The 17,761-nt window shown below is 38.7% G+C and overlaps 1 protein-coding gene and 1 pseudogene across 2 annotated transcripts in view; one reads left to right on the top strand and one right to left on the bottom strand.

Annotated features, from left to right (window-relative positions):
• The window catches only part of CCDC192 (coiled-coil domain containing 192), a 224,497-nt gene extending 210,631 nt beyond the window's left edge, over window positions 1-13,866 (top strand). For both annotated transcript variants that reach the window (XR_011525630.1, XM_070571258.1), the window contains 2 exons: window positions 13,007-13,058; window positions 13,702-13,866. Coding sequence is in view for 1 of the 2 variants with exons in the window: in XM_070571258.1 (XP_070427359.1) it covers window positions 13,007-13,058; window positions 13,702-13,709 (60 nt within the window). In the remaining variant the exon portion in view is untranslated. The remainder of the gene's footprint in view (window positions 1-13,006; window positions 13,059-13,701) is intronic.
• LOC103557326 (large ribosomal subunit protein eL42-like) lies at window positions 5,025-5,403 on the bottom strand (annotated as a pseudogene).
• Window positions 13,867-17,761: the final 3,895 nt, after the last annotated feature.

The raw sequence follows: 17,761 nt of genomic DNA, 5'->3' as shown, positions 1-17,761 counted from the left end.
TTTTATTCCTGATTTGCTTATACTCTCTGGCCTTTCTCCCATTCAATTTGGATAGGTGTTCGGTGTTTCTTTCTTCAGAGAAGTGATGCTACAACAATTTAAAAAAGAAAGGAATATTGAATTCTTAGCTTTTCTATTTCAAAAGTCTAAATTAATTAGATATAAAACATGGAAATAAATAGGATACAGCAATAGATTTGGGAGAACACTGATAAGAAAAAACCACAGACTGGGAGAAAATATTCACATAAATAGTTCTAACTTAGGATTTATGTCCATAATATGTAAAGTATTAATAAAATCGACAATAAAAAGACTAGCATACAAATTATTCATGAAGATGTGGAGGACCTGGAATTCTTATACATTGCTGATGGAAGTATAAAATAGTACAACTATTTTGAAGAATTGTTTGGCAATTTCTTATAAAGTTAAACATAAACCTATTCTATGACACAGAAATTCCATTCTACATCTTTACCCAAGAGAAATGAAAAGAAAATGTCCACAAAGAGACTTGTATAAGAAGAATTACTACAACAACTAAAAATAACCCACATGTCCAGCAAGAACTGAATGGATACACAAATTGTAGTATATCTATACAATGGAATGCTGCTCAGACCTAAAAAGAAATCAGTTATTGATATACTCAATAATATGGATAAATCTCAAAAACATAATCTTTAGGGGAAGAAAAAACAAAAAACTAAAAGGACATACCATCTGATTCCATTTATATGTAGTCCAAGAACAGACAATTCTAATCTATGGTGAGAGAATTTGGAACAGTAGTGGTCTCTGGGACTGGAAAAAGAAGGAAATTGACTGAATGGGGGGAAGGAACTTTCTAGGATGATGGAAATGTCCTCTATCTTAATAGAAGTGTGTACTGTAAAACCCTATGCATTTATCAAAATTCATTAAACTGAAAACTTAAGACCTATCCATTTTATTATGTGTAAATTATGGCGCTATAAAAAAACTTTAAAAATAAAGCTAACTCAAAAGTAGAAAAAATGTTTGTGTATATGCCATAATTCCTCAAAGATTGTGTCTGGGTGTTACTTGTGGTATATCTCATCATATCCAATGATTTACGCCCTGTAGGTGCTTTACAAAGCTTGATAAATTATTGATTTCAAAGTATACTCTTACCAGCCAAACTGTGTCAGCCGTCAAGTAGGATTCACCATATTTGGGAGACTAGCATTGCTTTAGAAAATATTGATATCCAAGTCAAGGAATGAGCTTTCTTCTTTGAAGTCATTGAGAGTCTGATAAGAAACAAGCACTTAAGGAAACAAGTAGATGTTAAGCTCCAGGATGACCTAGCCACATCTGTCTGTTCACTACTGTATTTCCAATGTCCAGCATTTAGCATTATGTGCATGTAGGCGTTCATCATCTGTGGAATAAATGAACAAGCCAGGATAGGTAGAAAAAAGAAGTGAACAGAGTTACTGGGAAGGAAAAAACAGTATAATCCCTAAAGACAATCACTTGGCCCATAAAATAATTAATGTGAGACATGTAGTTCTATTATGTAAACTATGTTAAGGATTTGGCATGAATATCACTTTCCTAAATATGCTATGGAAGGAGAAGAGTGCTAAATAATGGGAGAATGCCAAATGCTTTGGTTTAATCAGGAATGAATAATTTAAAGTTGATTTTAGTTACTCAGAATAGAGTGACATGAGACATGAGTGAGACATGAAACATTTATGAGACATGAATAATAAGATCTTTAGAATTCTTATTAAACTTGAATAATCATATTATGAAGGTACAGGGTTGACAATTTATTCAGCTATCGTTCTCACAGAAAACATGTTAGGTCACCCTTAAATTGTACTTCGGTCTTCTCTAGGGCCATCGTGGTACTAACTGAAGGCAAACATTTTCCTTTCCTTGGGATCTACTAATATCTCTAGTGCTGGGACACGCAGCCCTTCTGCTTCACTCCAATCTGTATCACATTATCTCAAAAGGTATTCAGTTTTTTTAAAAGTTTTCAGAGAAATATTCTTTTAAACTAACTATAAAATAAAAATCTCTTGCATTTAACCCTTTAGGAGAGGTGAAAAAGGAATATCACTAAACCTATCAAGCTCAGAAAGTCTTGCATGAATATATTAGTGAGAAAGAAAAAAGGAAGGAGAGAAGACTAGAAGTTTAAATAGCAGGAATAGGAAGAAAAGAGATAAAGACAAGAATAAAAGAAGATGGCAGGCAAAAGGAAGACATGCGAAGTAGTAGTGGAAATGAGATCGTACAAACACGGCTAACGTCCCTTCTCACACTGCTGTTTCACGTAGGCCTGCAGGAGGCAGAAAGAAAGAAGACAAGTGGGACTTCATATTTACTTTATTATTCCCCTTCCAAAATCCCGTTCCTAAATCTGGCTTTATTACCCATTATCTTAAGGGGGAAACATTCTACTAAAGACCTTCTTTCAGTTGTGGAATCTCCAAGATGATTTACAGAGATCAAGCAATGGTACTAAGCCTTCGGGTAACAGAAGTGGAGGAAACAGGAAGGTAGGGGACAGCTCATTTCCCAGTTAGGGAACTTCTCTTCGGTTCTGGCTGAGCGTTCTGTTTGGGATACAACATTTTCTTCCGAATTTAGACTGCAACACACACAAGCTCAGAGCAACATACTGTGAGCTGTAGCAGCAGCTCTTGAGCTGGGGCTCCCAGGACTCCTGTCTAAGCGAGGCCTCTACCACTTGCCCTTCCACACGCATCCTTTTTCTTTTCCTCTTCAAAATTATAGCTTATTTCCAAAACTAGCTCCTGCTGCAGGGCTCAACTGAAGTGAGCATCAGACCCAAGGCCAGGCAACACAGGTGACCCCATTCGCCAAACGAGCCCTTCACTTTATCTTTTTCCCCCAATGCTCTCCCTTCCTCTTCATTTCCACACAGGATCCCATGCTGTATTCAAGGAAAAAGTTCAAAGGCATTTCAATTAAATTTAGGAAGCCACTCCTTTTTTTTCCTGTAAGGGATATTTTTGGATAAGTATTTTTAGTTCCATAAGTACATTTGGGTTTTCTTAAAATTTGAATCCTTTGTAATGTTTAATTACAATCCCTCATTCCCTCAATAAAAATTCTGAAAAGGCTGCCTTCCTTAATCTCAAAACAGCCAGGGCCTTAGCACATTATCTACAGTGTCTCATAACCTATTTAATTAGGCTCTATTCTAGCATCCACAACCCCTCAGTCAGTTTGGCTTTTTTTCCATGCCTGTGAATGCCAAAATTATCTCAAAGTGTTTTATACACGTGCTGAAATATCCGCAAGGGAAGGTTTTTACCAGCAGGGGAACAGTGAGTACAAATTGAGGACGTTTGCGTCCTCTATATCCTAAGGCCAATGTCCTTGTTCAGGCTTTTCCCCTCCACATTTTGCTTAAAAGGAAGAGGGCAGAGAATTCTGTTACCTGTCCAAAAATGGGTGACACAGGCTCAGATTCCATGGGAGAAGGAAACAGTAAACTATTACTGAATGCCTGCTATATGCAAGACTTTGGTGCTAGGTGTTTTATCTACATTTTTTCCATTTAATCTTCAGGATATCTATATGAGGTAAATATACTTACTTCTATTTTACTGATGATGGAACTGGAACATTGAGAGGTTAAGAGTTCTATCTAATTCCACTACATATTACTTCTTCAGTTCACCAGACTTTATATTAAACCCAAACAAGTCCCAACGACAGCCCTAAGGACTTAAATCTGGTCCTGCTTTGGCTGGAGACTTCACAAAGGCTATGACAATGAGAAGGTAGCCACATTTTCCTCTTCTGAGCTGAGCGAGGTGACAAGGCAGCCACACCGCCTGAAACCATGTGCTGAGGCTGCAAAGGGCACAGGTGTCCTGCCAGACGGCTGAGTCTGGGTCCCCAGTGGCTATGTGACCTTGGGGTGAGTCTGGGTCCCATTTTGCTATGTGATCTTGGGGTTGTTTGTGCATTCATTCACTCATCCATTCATTCTACAAGTATTTCTTGAACACCTACTATATGCTAGGCATTCTTCTAGATGCTGAGAACCCAGCAGTGAGTAAAACAAGTGAGGCTTTCATAGAGCCTACATACTCAGGGAACATAAAACACTATGCCTCTACTTTCTTCCTTGTGAAATGGAAATAACAGTATCCCCTCATGGGGCTGTGCTAAAGATTAAATAAGTTAATACATACAGTGCTTGCCACAGTACCAGGCACATAGTCACTTAATAAATGTCAGTTATTATTGTTATTTTAAAATGGAAATTCTTATCTCTGGCAAAAATTGAGCTCAAATCAATATAGATGAGAATAGTGGGAATTTTGGTATACAGAGCTGGGGTGGGGGGTGGAGAACACTTGTCCCCTGAAGTGTCAGGAGTAATTTCCTGTCACATTTAATTGAGACTGGAGGGCTCCAATGTGAACTGCTTGGCTATCATTCATTTGAACACTAATGGAAATGTCAGACCGAACCGAGAGTCTTCTTTCGCTGCAAAGTTCAGCACACAAAGTGGTCCTGGGGTTTATTTTTGCCTAGTACAAAAAATTGACGTCTCCTCAGAGACAGCAAAGTGCAGGCGTTACAGTAATTATTTTAAATAATGCAAGCGTAAGAGGGAGAGATTTTCTACAACACCTTTCGAAAATTAGACATTTTTTTCTCCTGTCTTTTTTTCAGAAAGCTGGAGCTGTACCTAATCTGCTTTATAAGCCTCAGGAGCTAATAAGGAGTACACGGGACAATGATTTGATTGGTTACCACTTTCCTAGCCATTCCAAGGACTTTCTAGCTAGTACGGCCCCAGGAGAGTGCGGGAGCAATTCAAGTTTCAGATAATCAACTTCCTCAAGCCAAAGGGGAGCACTGGCAAGACATGAGCCCTGGCTACAAAAGCTTGTTGATCTTCCCAACCTTTCAGGCAATAAGATAAACTTCCCAACAGCCCAAGCAGTGATCCCAATCTCTCCCCTTTTTCCTTTTTTTTTTTTTTTTGGAGTGACCATAACCTCAAGATTCCATTGTCTGCATAATAAAACAAAAGATGAAGCTCAGAACTGGATCCCTTGGCCCTTTCTCTTCTTATCTCCTCTCAGTTCAAAACGCTTGCATCTCTTAATAGCCAGCACATTCTCTGAGATCTGCAGTTGGGCTCAATGCATTCAAGCCTCAGCACAATCTTCTTTGTAGTTTTAGCCTTTTTCTGGAAAATCGGCTTAGTCTGCCCACCATAGCCACTCTGCTTCCTGTCAACACTGCTTTCCCTGAGCTCACAGAGAATGCTTGCCCGGCTTGTACTGTGTCACTTTGTGGGGTCGGTATGTGCCACACTTCTTACAGAAAGTGCGGCAAGTTTCAGCGGGTTTTAGGAACGTTCACCATGTTTGTGAGAGCACTATTTGCATGGAAAGCCAGCCTCTCCCTTCGAGTGCAGACCTTGGAATTAAAAATCCATATATTTCATTCAGTTTATTTCTGAGAATATTTTGATGATCTTGAAAAACGGTTTGTTTCATTTCAAACCTATTCATTGGAATTTCAAAAAGAAAGAAAAAAATTAAAGCAACCCCTTTCATTTAGCCTGTGTCTTAAATAAATATTGATTGATCTATCTTTGGTTCAGGGTTAGCAAGTTAGTCTGATGGTTATGGTTTTTGATAAAGTTTGTATATGGTTTAAATTCCTAAAAAGACACAGAAATGAAGTGAAATCTGAATATGGACAATGAGGAAGGACACAAAGGAATTCTTCAGGAGACATTTTCTACCAGACATCCCTAATAACAAAAGTCCTGGCTATGCCATAACAGTTATATGACACTTCCCTTCACAGGAATCCTCTTTCTCCCTATACAAAATAATGCAACTATGATTTTCCTTCTCCTCAGGAGTCTCCAGGCTAGAGCCAAGAGCTTCATATATTTTTCTGAGTCCAGCCCCTCCAAAGAGATAGAAAATATTTAGCAGAGACTTGGGGAGGCCTGCAGACTCCCTCATAAAAGGGACTCTGAAGGGTTCTTTTAACTGACTATGCATCTCTTTGATTATGCTACTGCAGTTATTAGTTTCTTGACTAGAAATCCCCTCTATATTGATTTTCAACTATCAGTTTTCTGAGTTACAGGGGTTGTTCATGGGAGTCAGCTGGCTGAGCTGCCTAAACTCACTCCCATGAGCACTAACTGTGTGTCATTTGTACCTGAATCTGGATGCCAGCTGGTCTGCTCTTTTGGTAGGGGATCAAAAATCACCAGATTGCTCTGTTCAGATGTGTGTGACAGCACCACCCAGATTCTCTGTCAATACTCCTAAGAAATATCCCAGTACTTTAATAACATGTAAAAGGAAAGGGAAAGTATTGAATGTGAAATCCTAAGAGATCGGCTTAATTTAAGCCATGACTGCCCATAAACGGAAACTGTGAATACACAATAGAAATTAAATACAAAGAACAATTATTTACTCAGGAAAAGTACACTCACATATTTGCCAAGGGTGAAAAAAAAAGATGTGATTTTTTTCCTACTGAGTAAGAAGGCGTCACAGGTTTTTCAGGGTGACCTTTAAAGGTCAATATTATGGAGGACAGCTACCAGGCTTAGTCACAAAATAACCTTTGAGCCTACTGTCCCAGAGGGGGCTTTTCCAAAGTCATTGATGAGAAAGGAGCGGCTCCCAGCTTTGAGGCCAGGCAATCTAGCTCCAGAGCCCCCTCCAATTGTTGAATATAGAAGAGGCTCCATGGAGTCACAAGACCCGAGTTTGAATCCTGACTGTGTGATCTTGGATATGTCACTTAGCCTCTCTTAGGGTAAAATTAGATAATGTATGTGAGAGACTCTGTGTGCCAGGTGTTGCAGTAAGCCCAAATCAGAATTCAAGGTCTGGTTGTGCCTAGGAACTGGGTGGTCTGGTGATTCCTGAGTCTATTTCTTGAATTGAGTTTTACACATGTAAGAGGTAGTTAAGTAATGAACTTGAACAGGAGGGTAAATCTGGAAGGAGAAGGAAAATAGGATTACAGAGAGGAAATTATGTGTAATCTCCAGCCTGAAGGCTGTGGGGTGAGGGGCTGGAGGCTGAGGTTGAGGGACTGTTTTATTCTAAACTTTATGAGGCCTGAGTCCCATGCATGAGCATGTGTAGCAACACCTGGGAAGTTCCAGAAATACCTGGAGGAAATTGGGAAAGGGGAAGGAGATTGTTGGAATGTTCAGCAGTAGAGTTTGTAGAGGAACTGATCCAGGGCAGTTGGGGTAAAAATGTCAACATGACTTTGCTTTCCCAAACATGAGGTCATTTAATCCTCACAATAGCGTGAGGAGGTAAATATTATTATCCCTGTTTACCCCATTTTGGAGCTTCAAAAAGTTTAGGTAGATAGCTGAAGCTAATGCTGTTAATATGTGTGTAATAAGATTTGAACCAAGGTCTTACTAAAAAGCCAGCGTCCGTCAAGTAGATCACACTGCCTTTAAGCCTTAAATCCTATTCATTTGCCTATTCACAGCTGTCAAATTCTTAAAACAGACAACTAAAAGGGATGCTCGATTGTTTTAGATACAGCAGAATTAATGGAGTTCAAAAGAAGGAGAGCAGCAATTGGATTTGAGAACATCCCAGGTATAAAAATCAGGAAGCTCAGATCTTTATACTTTCTGCATAAATACTTTCCTTTCTTAGAGTCTCAAGAAAACAGAGTGGAAACAGGAAGAGTGACATCCCTCCCTCGCTGCTCTTCTAAAGGTTAAACACTTCCTTTATCTAACTCTGCCTTTCTTGAGTTGCATAGAAATTGGTGAGCTTGACTTATCACCGATGGCTCTGGCACTTCATGTTGGAGATTAAAGCCATTTTGGCGGATGCCTTGATTTGCCTTGAAGTAACACAGTAAGCAGCTCTCTCGACAAGTGGTTTCAATTGTTTTTAATGTAGTGACCTTAGTTTGTAAAGAAAAACCTTAACAAAGATTAGCTACTCTGTAGCAGTTTTAGTTTTATCTCGGGTCACATTTGAGCTATCTGGATTTCTTCCATCGTGAACGGAACCACACAAAGTTTGCCTTTCCCAGAAGAAATTTCAGTCACTTATCGTTGAAGAGTAGAGTTCTTTTCATGTTTCCGAGATACAGCATGCAGTTCCATAGGGTCAGGATCTCCCTTCCCTCATTGTTGGGCCAGCTCTGCCCAGGGAAATCATTAAGCCTATTTGATCTCAGAAAAAAATATGTATAATTGACTCAAAAGTTAGTCTTTATATTTCTGTTTATGTATTCCCTTATATTTATGGAGAGTGCTTTACACTTTCACATCTATTTTCACAAAGTGCTTTCACATCATTTTTTCACTTGATTCTCACCAATTCTCTGTGGTTTTGGAAAGGCAGATAACACTGTCCCCACTTTAAAGAGAAGGAGCTTGAGTTCAAGAAAGCTTAACTATATGATGAAAGTCTTAAGGTTAACAAATGGCAGAGACATCATGACTCCTTCTTCTATGAACTGATGGATGAGTGTTCCATTTACCTATTGCTGTGTAACAAACAACCCCAAACTTAGTGCTCACAGATTCAGAGCATCAAGAATTGGACAGGGTACAGTGGGGATGGCCTGTCTCTGCTCCTCAATATCTGGGGCCTCAGCTAGGAACAATGTCTGGGGGTGATTAAAATGACTGGGGTTGGAATCATCTGCAAGTTTCTGTACTCGCACGGCTGGTACCTGGGCAAGGATAACAAAAACACTCATCTGAGACTGTAAACCAGAATACCTATAGGCCATGGCCCCTCCATGTGGCTTTGACTCCTCACAGCATGGCGTCTGCATACTGAGGAGCATCCCAACAGCGAGCGTCCAGAGCGGGAGTGCTTCAAGAGGACTAGGCAGAAGCTGAAAGGCTCAGATGTCACACAGTGTCCCTTCTGTTGCATTCCTTTGGTTATAAGTGAGTCACTAAGCCCAGATTCAATGGAAGGGGGAGGAGTGGCAAGGTCACATTCAGAAGAGCACGTGGGATGGGAGACGCTATTGTAGCCATCTTTCAAAAATACAATCTTTTACAGTAAGCACAAATATATTTCCTACACATGAGATAACATGAGATCAAAGAAAAAATATCTGAAGTAGCTTATGAACTTCTTATAACTCTAAATGATTATGAAATAAATAAGCAAATATTAAGAGCTTTCCTACATACCAACAGTAATAGGTAAGGAAATAAAGTGGAAAAAAACATGTCCCATTTACATCAGCACAACAAAATATAGAAAAAAAAGTTAACAAAAAATTTTATAAGGCTCATATGAAAAAACATTAAATATTCTGAAATATATTTTAAAACCAAAATAAATGGAGAGATACATTATGTCTCTTAATAGTGTCATTTCTGACTAAATGCTTGTGAACTATATTAGTTCTGCTACAAATGTAACTTAATTCCAAGAAAAAGCCCAACATAGAGATATGTGAAACTGATAGTGTTAAAGTAAAGCCCATCATGAAGAACAAAAGCTTTAGAATAGGCAATAGCCTTATTAAATAAAGAATAAATAAATGAGGGTCAGCTCCGTGGCCTAGTGGTTAAGTTCACATGCTCCACTTTGGCGACCCAGAGTTTCGTGGGTTCGGATCCTGGGCACAGACATAGCACTGCTCATCAGGCCATGCTGAGGCAGTGTCCCACATACCACAACCAGAGGCACTCACAACTAGAACATACAACTATTGAATATACAACTAGTGAATATTCAACTATTCAGGGTGGAGGGGGGCTTTGGGGAGAAGAAGGGAAAAAAAAAAAAGAAAGATTGGCGACAGATGTTAGCTCAGGTGCCAATCTTTAAAAAAAAAAAAAGATGGGCCGGCCTGATGGCGCAGTGGTTAAGTTTGCACATTCTGCTTTGGCGGCCCAGGGTTCACTGGTTCGGGTCCCAGGTGCGGACATGGCATCGCTTGGCAAGCCATGCTATGGTAGGCATCCCACATATAAAGTAGAGGAAGATGGGCACGGATGTTAGCTCAGGGCCAGTCTTCCTCAGCGAAAAGAGGAGGATTGGCAGCAGGTGTTAGCTCAGTGCTAATCTTCCTCAAAATAAAAAACAAAGAATAAAGGAATAAAAAGCATACCAGATATTAAAATGCTGTGAAGCTTTAATAACTTAACTAAAAGAACTTCTTATAGGTAATTGGGTAACCATATGCCTGAGACAGTACCAGGTTACCCTCTTGGCCCAGTGTAATTACAATTCCTTTTACTCTCAAAAGTGTCCCAGTGTGAATGATGAATTATATGGTAATCCTATAATTAATCACATATATTTATCTCTACTCCCTCCCTAACCCCACTTAAACGCCAATAAATACATTTTTAAAATATTAGTCACAAGGTCGAAGAGAAGAGACAGATGAATGGATGGATGGATGGATGGATGGATAGAGGGATGGATAAGTGGATAGGTACATAGGTAGGTAGATAGATACGTAAGCAGATGGAAGGACAGGTAGTTGAGTGAATATATAGATAATAAGTAGATTGATCATTCAACCAACAACCAACCAGTAAAAAGAAGAGTAAATAGTGATATGTAGGTTATGGTGAGAATTAAAGTTGGCTGTGATGATCAAAACTTACCTTGGCTATTTCTGGAGGGAAATCTCCTGTGAAGAGATTAAATTTAAACTGTGATTTGAATGGCAAGGAGCAAGTCATTCAAAGAGCTAGAAGGGACACTTTCTATTTATGGAGAATAACTAGTGCAAAAGCTAAGACTAAACTTAGCTATTTGAGAAACTTAAATGCTTAGGTAGCTGAAGCATTGTACCCATATAAGATGAAATCTGAGAGGTAGGCCAGACCATTTAGAGTTTTGTAAGACAGAATAAGAAGTTTGGATTTCATCCTAAATGTAATGTGAAGCAATTAAAGAATTTTAAGGAAAGGAGTAATATCTGATAGAAATTTTTAAATGGAGGAGGTGTGGAGAATGAGTGTGGAGAGGCAAGAGTGGAAGCTGGCTGATCAGTTAGAAGGCTATTGCTTGGTCCTGGAAAGAGGGGATAGTGTCTTAGGCAAGAATGGTAGAAAGAAAGGTAGAGAGAAGTGTTTGGATTTGGGAGGAAGAGTTGACAGGACTTGCAAAAGATGGACAGATGTGACTGTATGGAAATGTAAATCTTGTATATCAAAAGGACCATAAACAAAATTAAAAGTTAAACAACAAATCAAGAGAAAGTATGTGTAACACATACAACAAAGGATTAAAATAAAATATATTTAGCATACATAAAAAGGGATTCATATCCAAAATATATAAAGAAATCTATAAATCAGTAAGAAAAGGACAAACAACCCAATGGAAAAATGTGCAACTTTACAAACAGATAATTTACAGAAAAACTACAGAGGGAAATAGCATAAGCAAAAACATTCAACCCCACCAATAAACAAAGACTTAAAAAATAAAATAATAAGATATCATTTTAGTCTTTCTGATTGGAAAAATTAAAAAGATATAAAAGAGAAAAATATGCAAATTTAAATATTCTGTATTGATTGAATGTGAGGAAATGTCTACTCTTATACTGTACTAGTGGGGATATAAATGAATATAGAAATTTGGAGGGCAGTATGTCTACATTTATCAAGTTTTTTAATTGACTGTGGAATTTTCCAGGTATTTATTCTAGAGATATATTTTCAAATGTGTACATGGCGGTACGTAAAAGAATATTCACTGAAGTGTATTTGTAATGGAAAACAAAAAGGAAACTATCTACTTGCCCATTTTTAGTGACACACACATCATGAAATATAATGGAAATGCTGTGAAGAGATTTAAAAGAGTGACTGATATATGTGTACTTTCTTGGAAATGTCTCTATGCTGTTGTTAGGAGGGAAAAAATCAAGTTATAAAATGATAGGAGTCTGGTTTTATTTATATGGAGAAAACTAAAATTATATGTGATTGTATGTACATAGAATAGTATCTGGTAAGCTACATGTTAAATGCTTAACAGTGGTTCAACAGAGGGCTAGGGAGTCGGTCTTGCTTTGGGAAAAGCTGATGGGTAAAGAAGCACTTTGCTTTTTACTCCATACATTTCTACATTGTTTGAATGTTCAGTAGTATATATTTATATATTGCTTGAGTAATTCTCCTAAAATATTTTTAAAGATGTGTTCACTTTTTGAAATCTAAATACATTGGGTAATGAGACTTAGAGTCTTGGCAATCATCAATGCCAAAAAAGAATTATGTCAGCTCTCACAGAAGGGACTTTAATGCTAAACAGTTGTGAAACTTTTGGGGGAATTTAAATTTAGTAAATCGTTACTGAACAAGGCTCACATGAGTATAGCCCAACGTGAAGTCTGGTCAAGTGGCATTAAAGAAGTTCAAAGGAAGCACTCTGAGGAGATGAGTCCAGCAACTTGGCACGGAAGAGCAAGGCCATGATCTCCAGCCTCTCTGGGTCTCATTTTCCTTATCTGTAAAATGAAGCATTGGCTAAAGCAGCTTGCAAACTCCTTTTTTTTTTTTGGAACAGAACACTTTTGTCTCCCCAAAATGAAATCTTATGAAAATCTTACTGTTTAAAACTGATAAAAGCAGCATTTCTCTAGTCAAAGAAGGTCAAGGGCCAGAGTCCCACCCTGTCCGCTCCTTGGGCAACACTGCAGCCCTCCCCGGGGGCACCTGAGGTCCCACAGAACACTCCTGGAAAACCGCTAGTCCAAATCATTTCTAAAGCCTTGTCATCTCTAAAAATACATAATTTTCGTTTCCTAGGTGTAATTTATGAGAGCCAGCCAAGTGAGAGCCCCAGTGAGTATAGTGTGTCGTGTAGGTAGAACATGACTGAGGGATATGAGGAGGGAGAAATGAACAGAAGCAGCATTTATTATACTGTTAATATGTGCTTGGCATTGTGTAAGGCATTTCAATAACTTATTTTGTTTAACCCATACAACCACTCTGTATTTTCAGCCTTCCACAGATGAGGGAACCAGGAGACAAGGAACTTGCCACAGGTCACACAGTAAGTACTGAGCTGGAATTCCAACCAGATTTGCCTAATTAGAAACCTCACACTGGGTAGGCTCAGAGCATAGTGTCGTACTGGAGGAACGAAGACACAACTAAAGATAGTAATGTTAGGAACTTCAGGAGGTGGTAGAGGATATCAGGAGAGAGGAGATGAGTAGACTTCCAACACCAGGCCCTCTCACTTCCAACTTCTGCCTGGAATTATGCCTTCTAACAATCTCTTTGGGGAGCTAAGGCTATCATATGTGAAACAGGTTAAGAAAGACAAAAGCCTGCATGTAATTAGCTGCTCAATCCCATGGTATATTCTAGAATTGGGGGAACTCTGAGTTATTTTTCAGGAGTGATGATAAATTCATGTTACTCTTTTTCCACTCTCTCCAGATACCTGGCAGAGCTAGTGTTGTCAGGACCTATGGACAAGGCATTGAGATGAGCATCCAGCACTGTAGAGCATGAAATGCTCACACACATGCACACCATAATGATCCCATAACAAGTGCCTCCATAGCATCACCAATTGACCTAAATGCCCACCTTAATAGACAGGGCTTTTCTGTATGCTAGATGACCTGCATACTAGTTGTCCCTACTTGTAATTTACCAGTGTAGTTATAATTTACATTCTTTTCCAGGCAACTGATTCATAGAAGAGCCAGACAAGAGCGGAGTCATTTTGGAAGAGAATATCCCCTGCACAGCAAGCTTTACAAAATGATCATCCCTTGTGGAATGCAAACAAAATGGCCACCATTTATTAATGTTCACAAGAGTTATTATTATAAATCCAGATATTTTCATACTCTGTTGAAGCTATTTATGTCACGTGAACAGGATATCTGCCCAGAGTTACTAAGAAGCAGCCTTAAGTACAACATAAGCCTCTAGGTCCTGTCAAAAATAACTGGGAGCACTTTGTCTTCTGGGCTGGAAGGGTAGGCAAGATTTACAGTGAATGCTGCCACAATAACCAATGACCGATGCTTATGTTAAGCCAGGATGCACATTTTTCTGAGTCATTATATTCTCTAATTTTAAGTAGAATAATATATTGGCGTATCCCCAATCCAAACCACTTCAACTGCTGTTTGTATAAAAGGAAATTTAAAATAACAAACAGGAATTCACTAAGGCATCAAACATAATTTCAATTTTAATATCATCTAAAATAAGGAACACCAACAATTTCACAGGAGAAACAATAGAAGTAGAAGTTGACATAATTTTTTATTTGGAAAAGCGGACTGGAACTGTGTCTATTCTTACGTGTATCCCCTGTGGCTAGTATGACCTGGCATGTAGCTGATGCTCAGTAAATGTTGATTATATAAATAAAGAAGACTTAGTCATGGGACTTCGTGCTATTAGTGTAGTATCCACTCTTGTTTGGAGACAAACTTTGATTTTTCTGTTGAGGTTTAAAAATTAGTAGACTCTTGTCCATTGTAGTAGAATGCCCACAATAGATTAAATATGTTTCCTTTCTTCTCTAGTGAAAGAAGTTTATAGTGACCAAACATCCTAGTTTGCCTTGTTGATGACTGGAATCCTGACGTAACTATCAGTAGTGCCTTTTCAAAACTGTCCCAGTTTAGGACACAAATTAAACAAGCTATATAGTCATCTAGAAAAGTGCCACAAAATCACCTTTATAACATTGGAGATTGTGCCCTGGGAACAGTGGTCCTCCCCCAGCTAGAAGAAAAGTAGCTATGAATACCTTGGAATCACTCTGAAACTGTCTTAGAAAATAAAACACCTTTGAGTTTCTGAGGTATCCTCCCTCAGAAGAGAGCTTGAGCAAGTTTTCTCAGTATGAGGCAAATCAAACTCTCTGAGTGATCCCAAAGAAGAGAGGGGAGATGAAGTTCTGGGTCTGTAAGTACACCGATGTCAGACCAGACCAGCTCAGGAAACCTGGGGCCTACTAGGTTTGCCCTGAGAGGTGGCTGTGAGGGAAAGAGCCACCCTTAATGTTGAAAGAGTGGTATTAGACTCCCTCTAAGGACCCCTGTGACCTAAGCAGAGTCTAGATCAGTCTAGAATAATAGAACCACCACAGCTATTCTCTCTTGGGAGTAGTCTTCAACATGACTTCATGTGACAGAGGCAATGGGAGCTGATCAGACTCATTTTCTTGCCTTGCTTGCATACAAAACCCAGGCTTTTACCTCTCCCTTGCTCTCCTGTGTTTTTGGAGACCCAAGAGGCAAATAAAGTAGGTGGGGTCTCAAGAGATTGTTTGAAAAGTATAAAAGAAAGATGACTTTAATTTAATACCAAGTTTGCAGAGGAGTTCGCCCAAGACAGACAAAAAGAATAAGGCCTAAAAGACAAGTGATTTTAGGCAATATTTTGAGAAGAATATCTTGAACAGACACCTAGAGTTGCTTGAGACCCAGAATGGCTTACAGTCAAATAGGCACATGATCTACTTGGATCCCAAAGTCAGGCAACAACTAAGATCTTCCACTTCTAAACTATTCACTATAAGTTAGCTCTGGGCTTGATAACAAAGACCAGAGGACGGTCTTCTCTTTGTCCAGAAAGAAATCTAGGCTGATGAAAAAATACTGATTCTTAGAAGTTTCAGGACAATGACATGGTTTGTAGAGCTTAGAATTGTTTTGAGGACCATCTGAAACTGGGACGTTTTCTGTCTGCAAAGAGGTATTACCAGAATGGCTGCCAGAAAAACTAAGACTTTGAAAACCAAAGCCAGACCTAAAAGTGCTAGTATGAATAAGAGTCTCTCTGTTTCACTTGTCATTCTAAAGAGATCTGCTTAGAGACACCATGAGACTCAATGAAGAAGAGAATAAAGGGACAAAAACCAAGAGCACTAGAGAACTTACAGAAAATATACAGGTAAAGAAGATGGGTAAGAACACAGAAATAAATGCAAGGCAAAATTATATAGGAGGAGAAAGAGATAGAAAGAATCTAAAAGGTGCCCCAAACATAGCATATCCTTTGGGAAAACTACTGCTATTATACTACGATTTTAGGGGAAAACTCAAAACAAAAGGATAGGCAAGAGACCTGAATGTGTTTACACTGGAAGAAAATAACGAGTGAGAATCTAAGAATAAGATCCTAAATGAGAGCTAATTTTTTTTAGGTACAAGGCCAGCATTTATATAGCCCAATGTTTACATTTATAGCTATGTAACACGTGAGGTGGCACACTGAGTCACTCGTATAGACAGTCATGGATCTGCTCGGTATATATACATTGACTTCTCTGATCACTAATTGAATACCTCCACAAGATGGCAAATGGGAATTTTCCACTGCTTATAGACTGGGCCAGCCCCTCACCTCCATGAAAAGTAAATTCATTGCTTTTCAAAGAGCTTGGGGCTTGAAAGGGAAAACTATGGATTGGGTCTCATCTCTCATCTCAAGGAAAGTTGAAAAGGGTTAGTTGCTGCCAATTATGAAACACTTCTATTGTTGGCTATCTGCTGGTGAGGTGTCATTTTTAAAAACTGGTTTCACTGATAATCAGGCAGCTTAAGGTTTATGTTTTAACTTCTCAGGGATTTGGTCAGCGGTCTCCCAGTTTTGAAACAGCAGTAGGTTCTTTGCAAAACTATATTCTCAAGTCCTTACTCATTACATCAAGTTCTGATTTTGGAAATCAAAAACTCTTGGTGAGGACATCATGATGGATCTAATTAGAGAATTGGATCTCTTTAAAAATTGTTTTAAGTAATACTTAACATAGAATGAATCCTTTCATTAATAGCCAGGCAAAAGAGCTTGTAGAATTTCACTTTGCTCACCACCACCCCCCAATCCTATGAACTGATTGGGTTGTTAAATACCGTTGCGAAACGTATTTGCAAGAACTAAACAAACTCCAACACATAAAGGACATGTTAAGCATTCGGTCAGGTATGAAAAAGTAACCCTTGTGTTATAGAACAGAAGACAAAAAGAATAATTGTGAACTAATCCAAGTAAACAGGACATGCTGTCATAATCAATTTAAAGTCAAACAAGGATCTGGCAATCTGGATCAGGAAAGAAAACAAGGAAAGTTTCTCTTAGCCAGTACTCAAGAAGATTGCGAGCCCTGGTGGATGCATCTCAAGGGAAGCTAGTGGGCCCTCATTGTTGCACAGATCTTCATTTCTCTTTTCCACCTTGTTAAGGCTTTGCTCTGTAACATGGGCAAGAAACTCATCCATTCAACAAATATGTATCGATGCATAGACTAAACCAGGTTCCTAGCACACTGTTTTCAATGTCTTTTTTGCCTATAACTGAAAACAATAAATACTCTATGTTGCCTCGATTTACCAAAATATGTCCAAAGGGTCTTCAATGAGACAAAATGACCCAGTTCTATTTCATGTTAGATTACTTATTAAATAAGTGACCATGAGCAAGCCAGATCCTTGGTTTTCTCATTTGTAAAATGGCTTGTAAACAACTGCTCCATGTATGACCAAATGTAAGCTCTTATAAAATTATAAGTGATGATAAATATTAGGCAAGTTGCTATGTTTTTTGTCTAGAAGGGTGTGTTGTGTTCTTAAATCCCAGACTGACAGATGTCAGAGAAAGTCTTGTTACAGAAAGGGGTGGTTGGTGATTCCATCCTCCTCTTTGCTCTGCTGCCCACAAAATGGACATTTATAAATACCTCCTTCTCCCTTTGACAGTGATGGGCACACAGTGCAAGCC

Source organism: Equus przewalskii, chromosome 13 (genome assembly GCF_037783145.1).
Source record: "Equus przewalskii isolate Varuska chromosome 13, EquPr2, whole genome shotgun sequence".
NCBI classification, from domain to species: Eukaryota; Metazoa; Chordata; class Mammalia; order Perissodactyla; family Equidae; genus Equus; species Equus przewalskii.
Note: the sequence above shows the minus strand (reverse complement) of the source record. Positions and strands in the feature narration are given on the sequence as shown.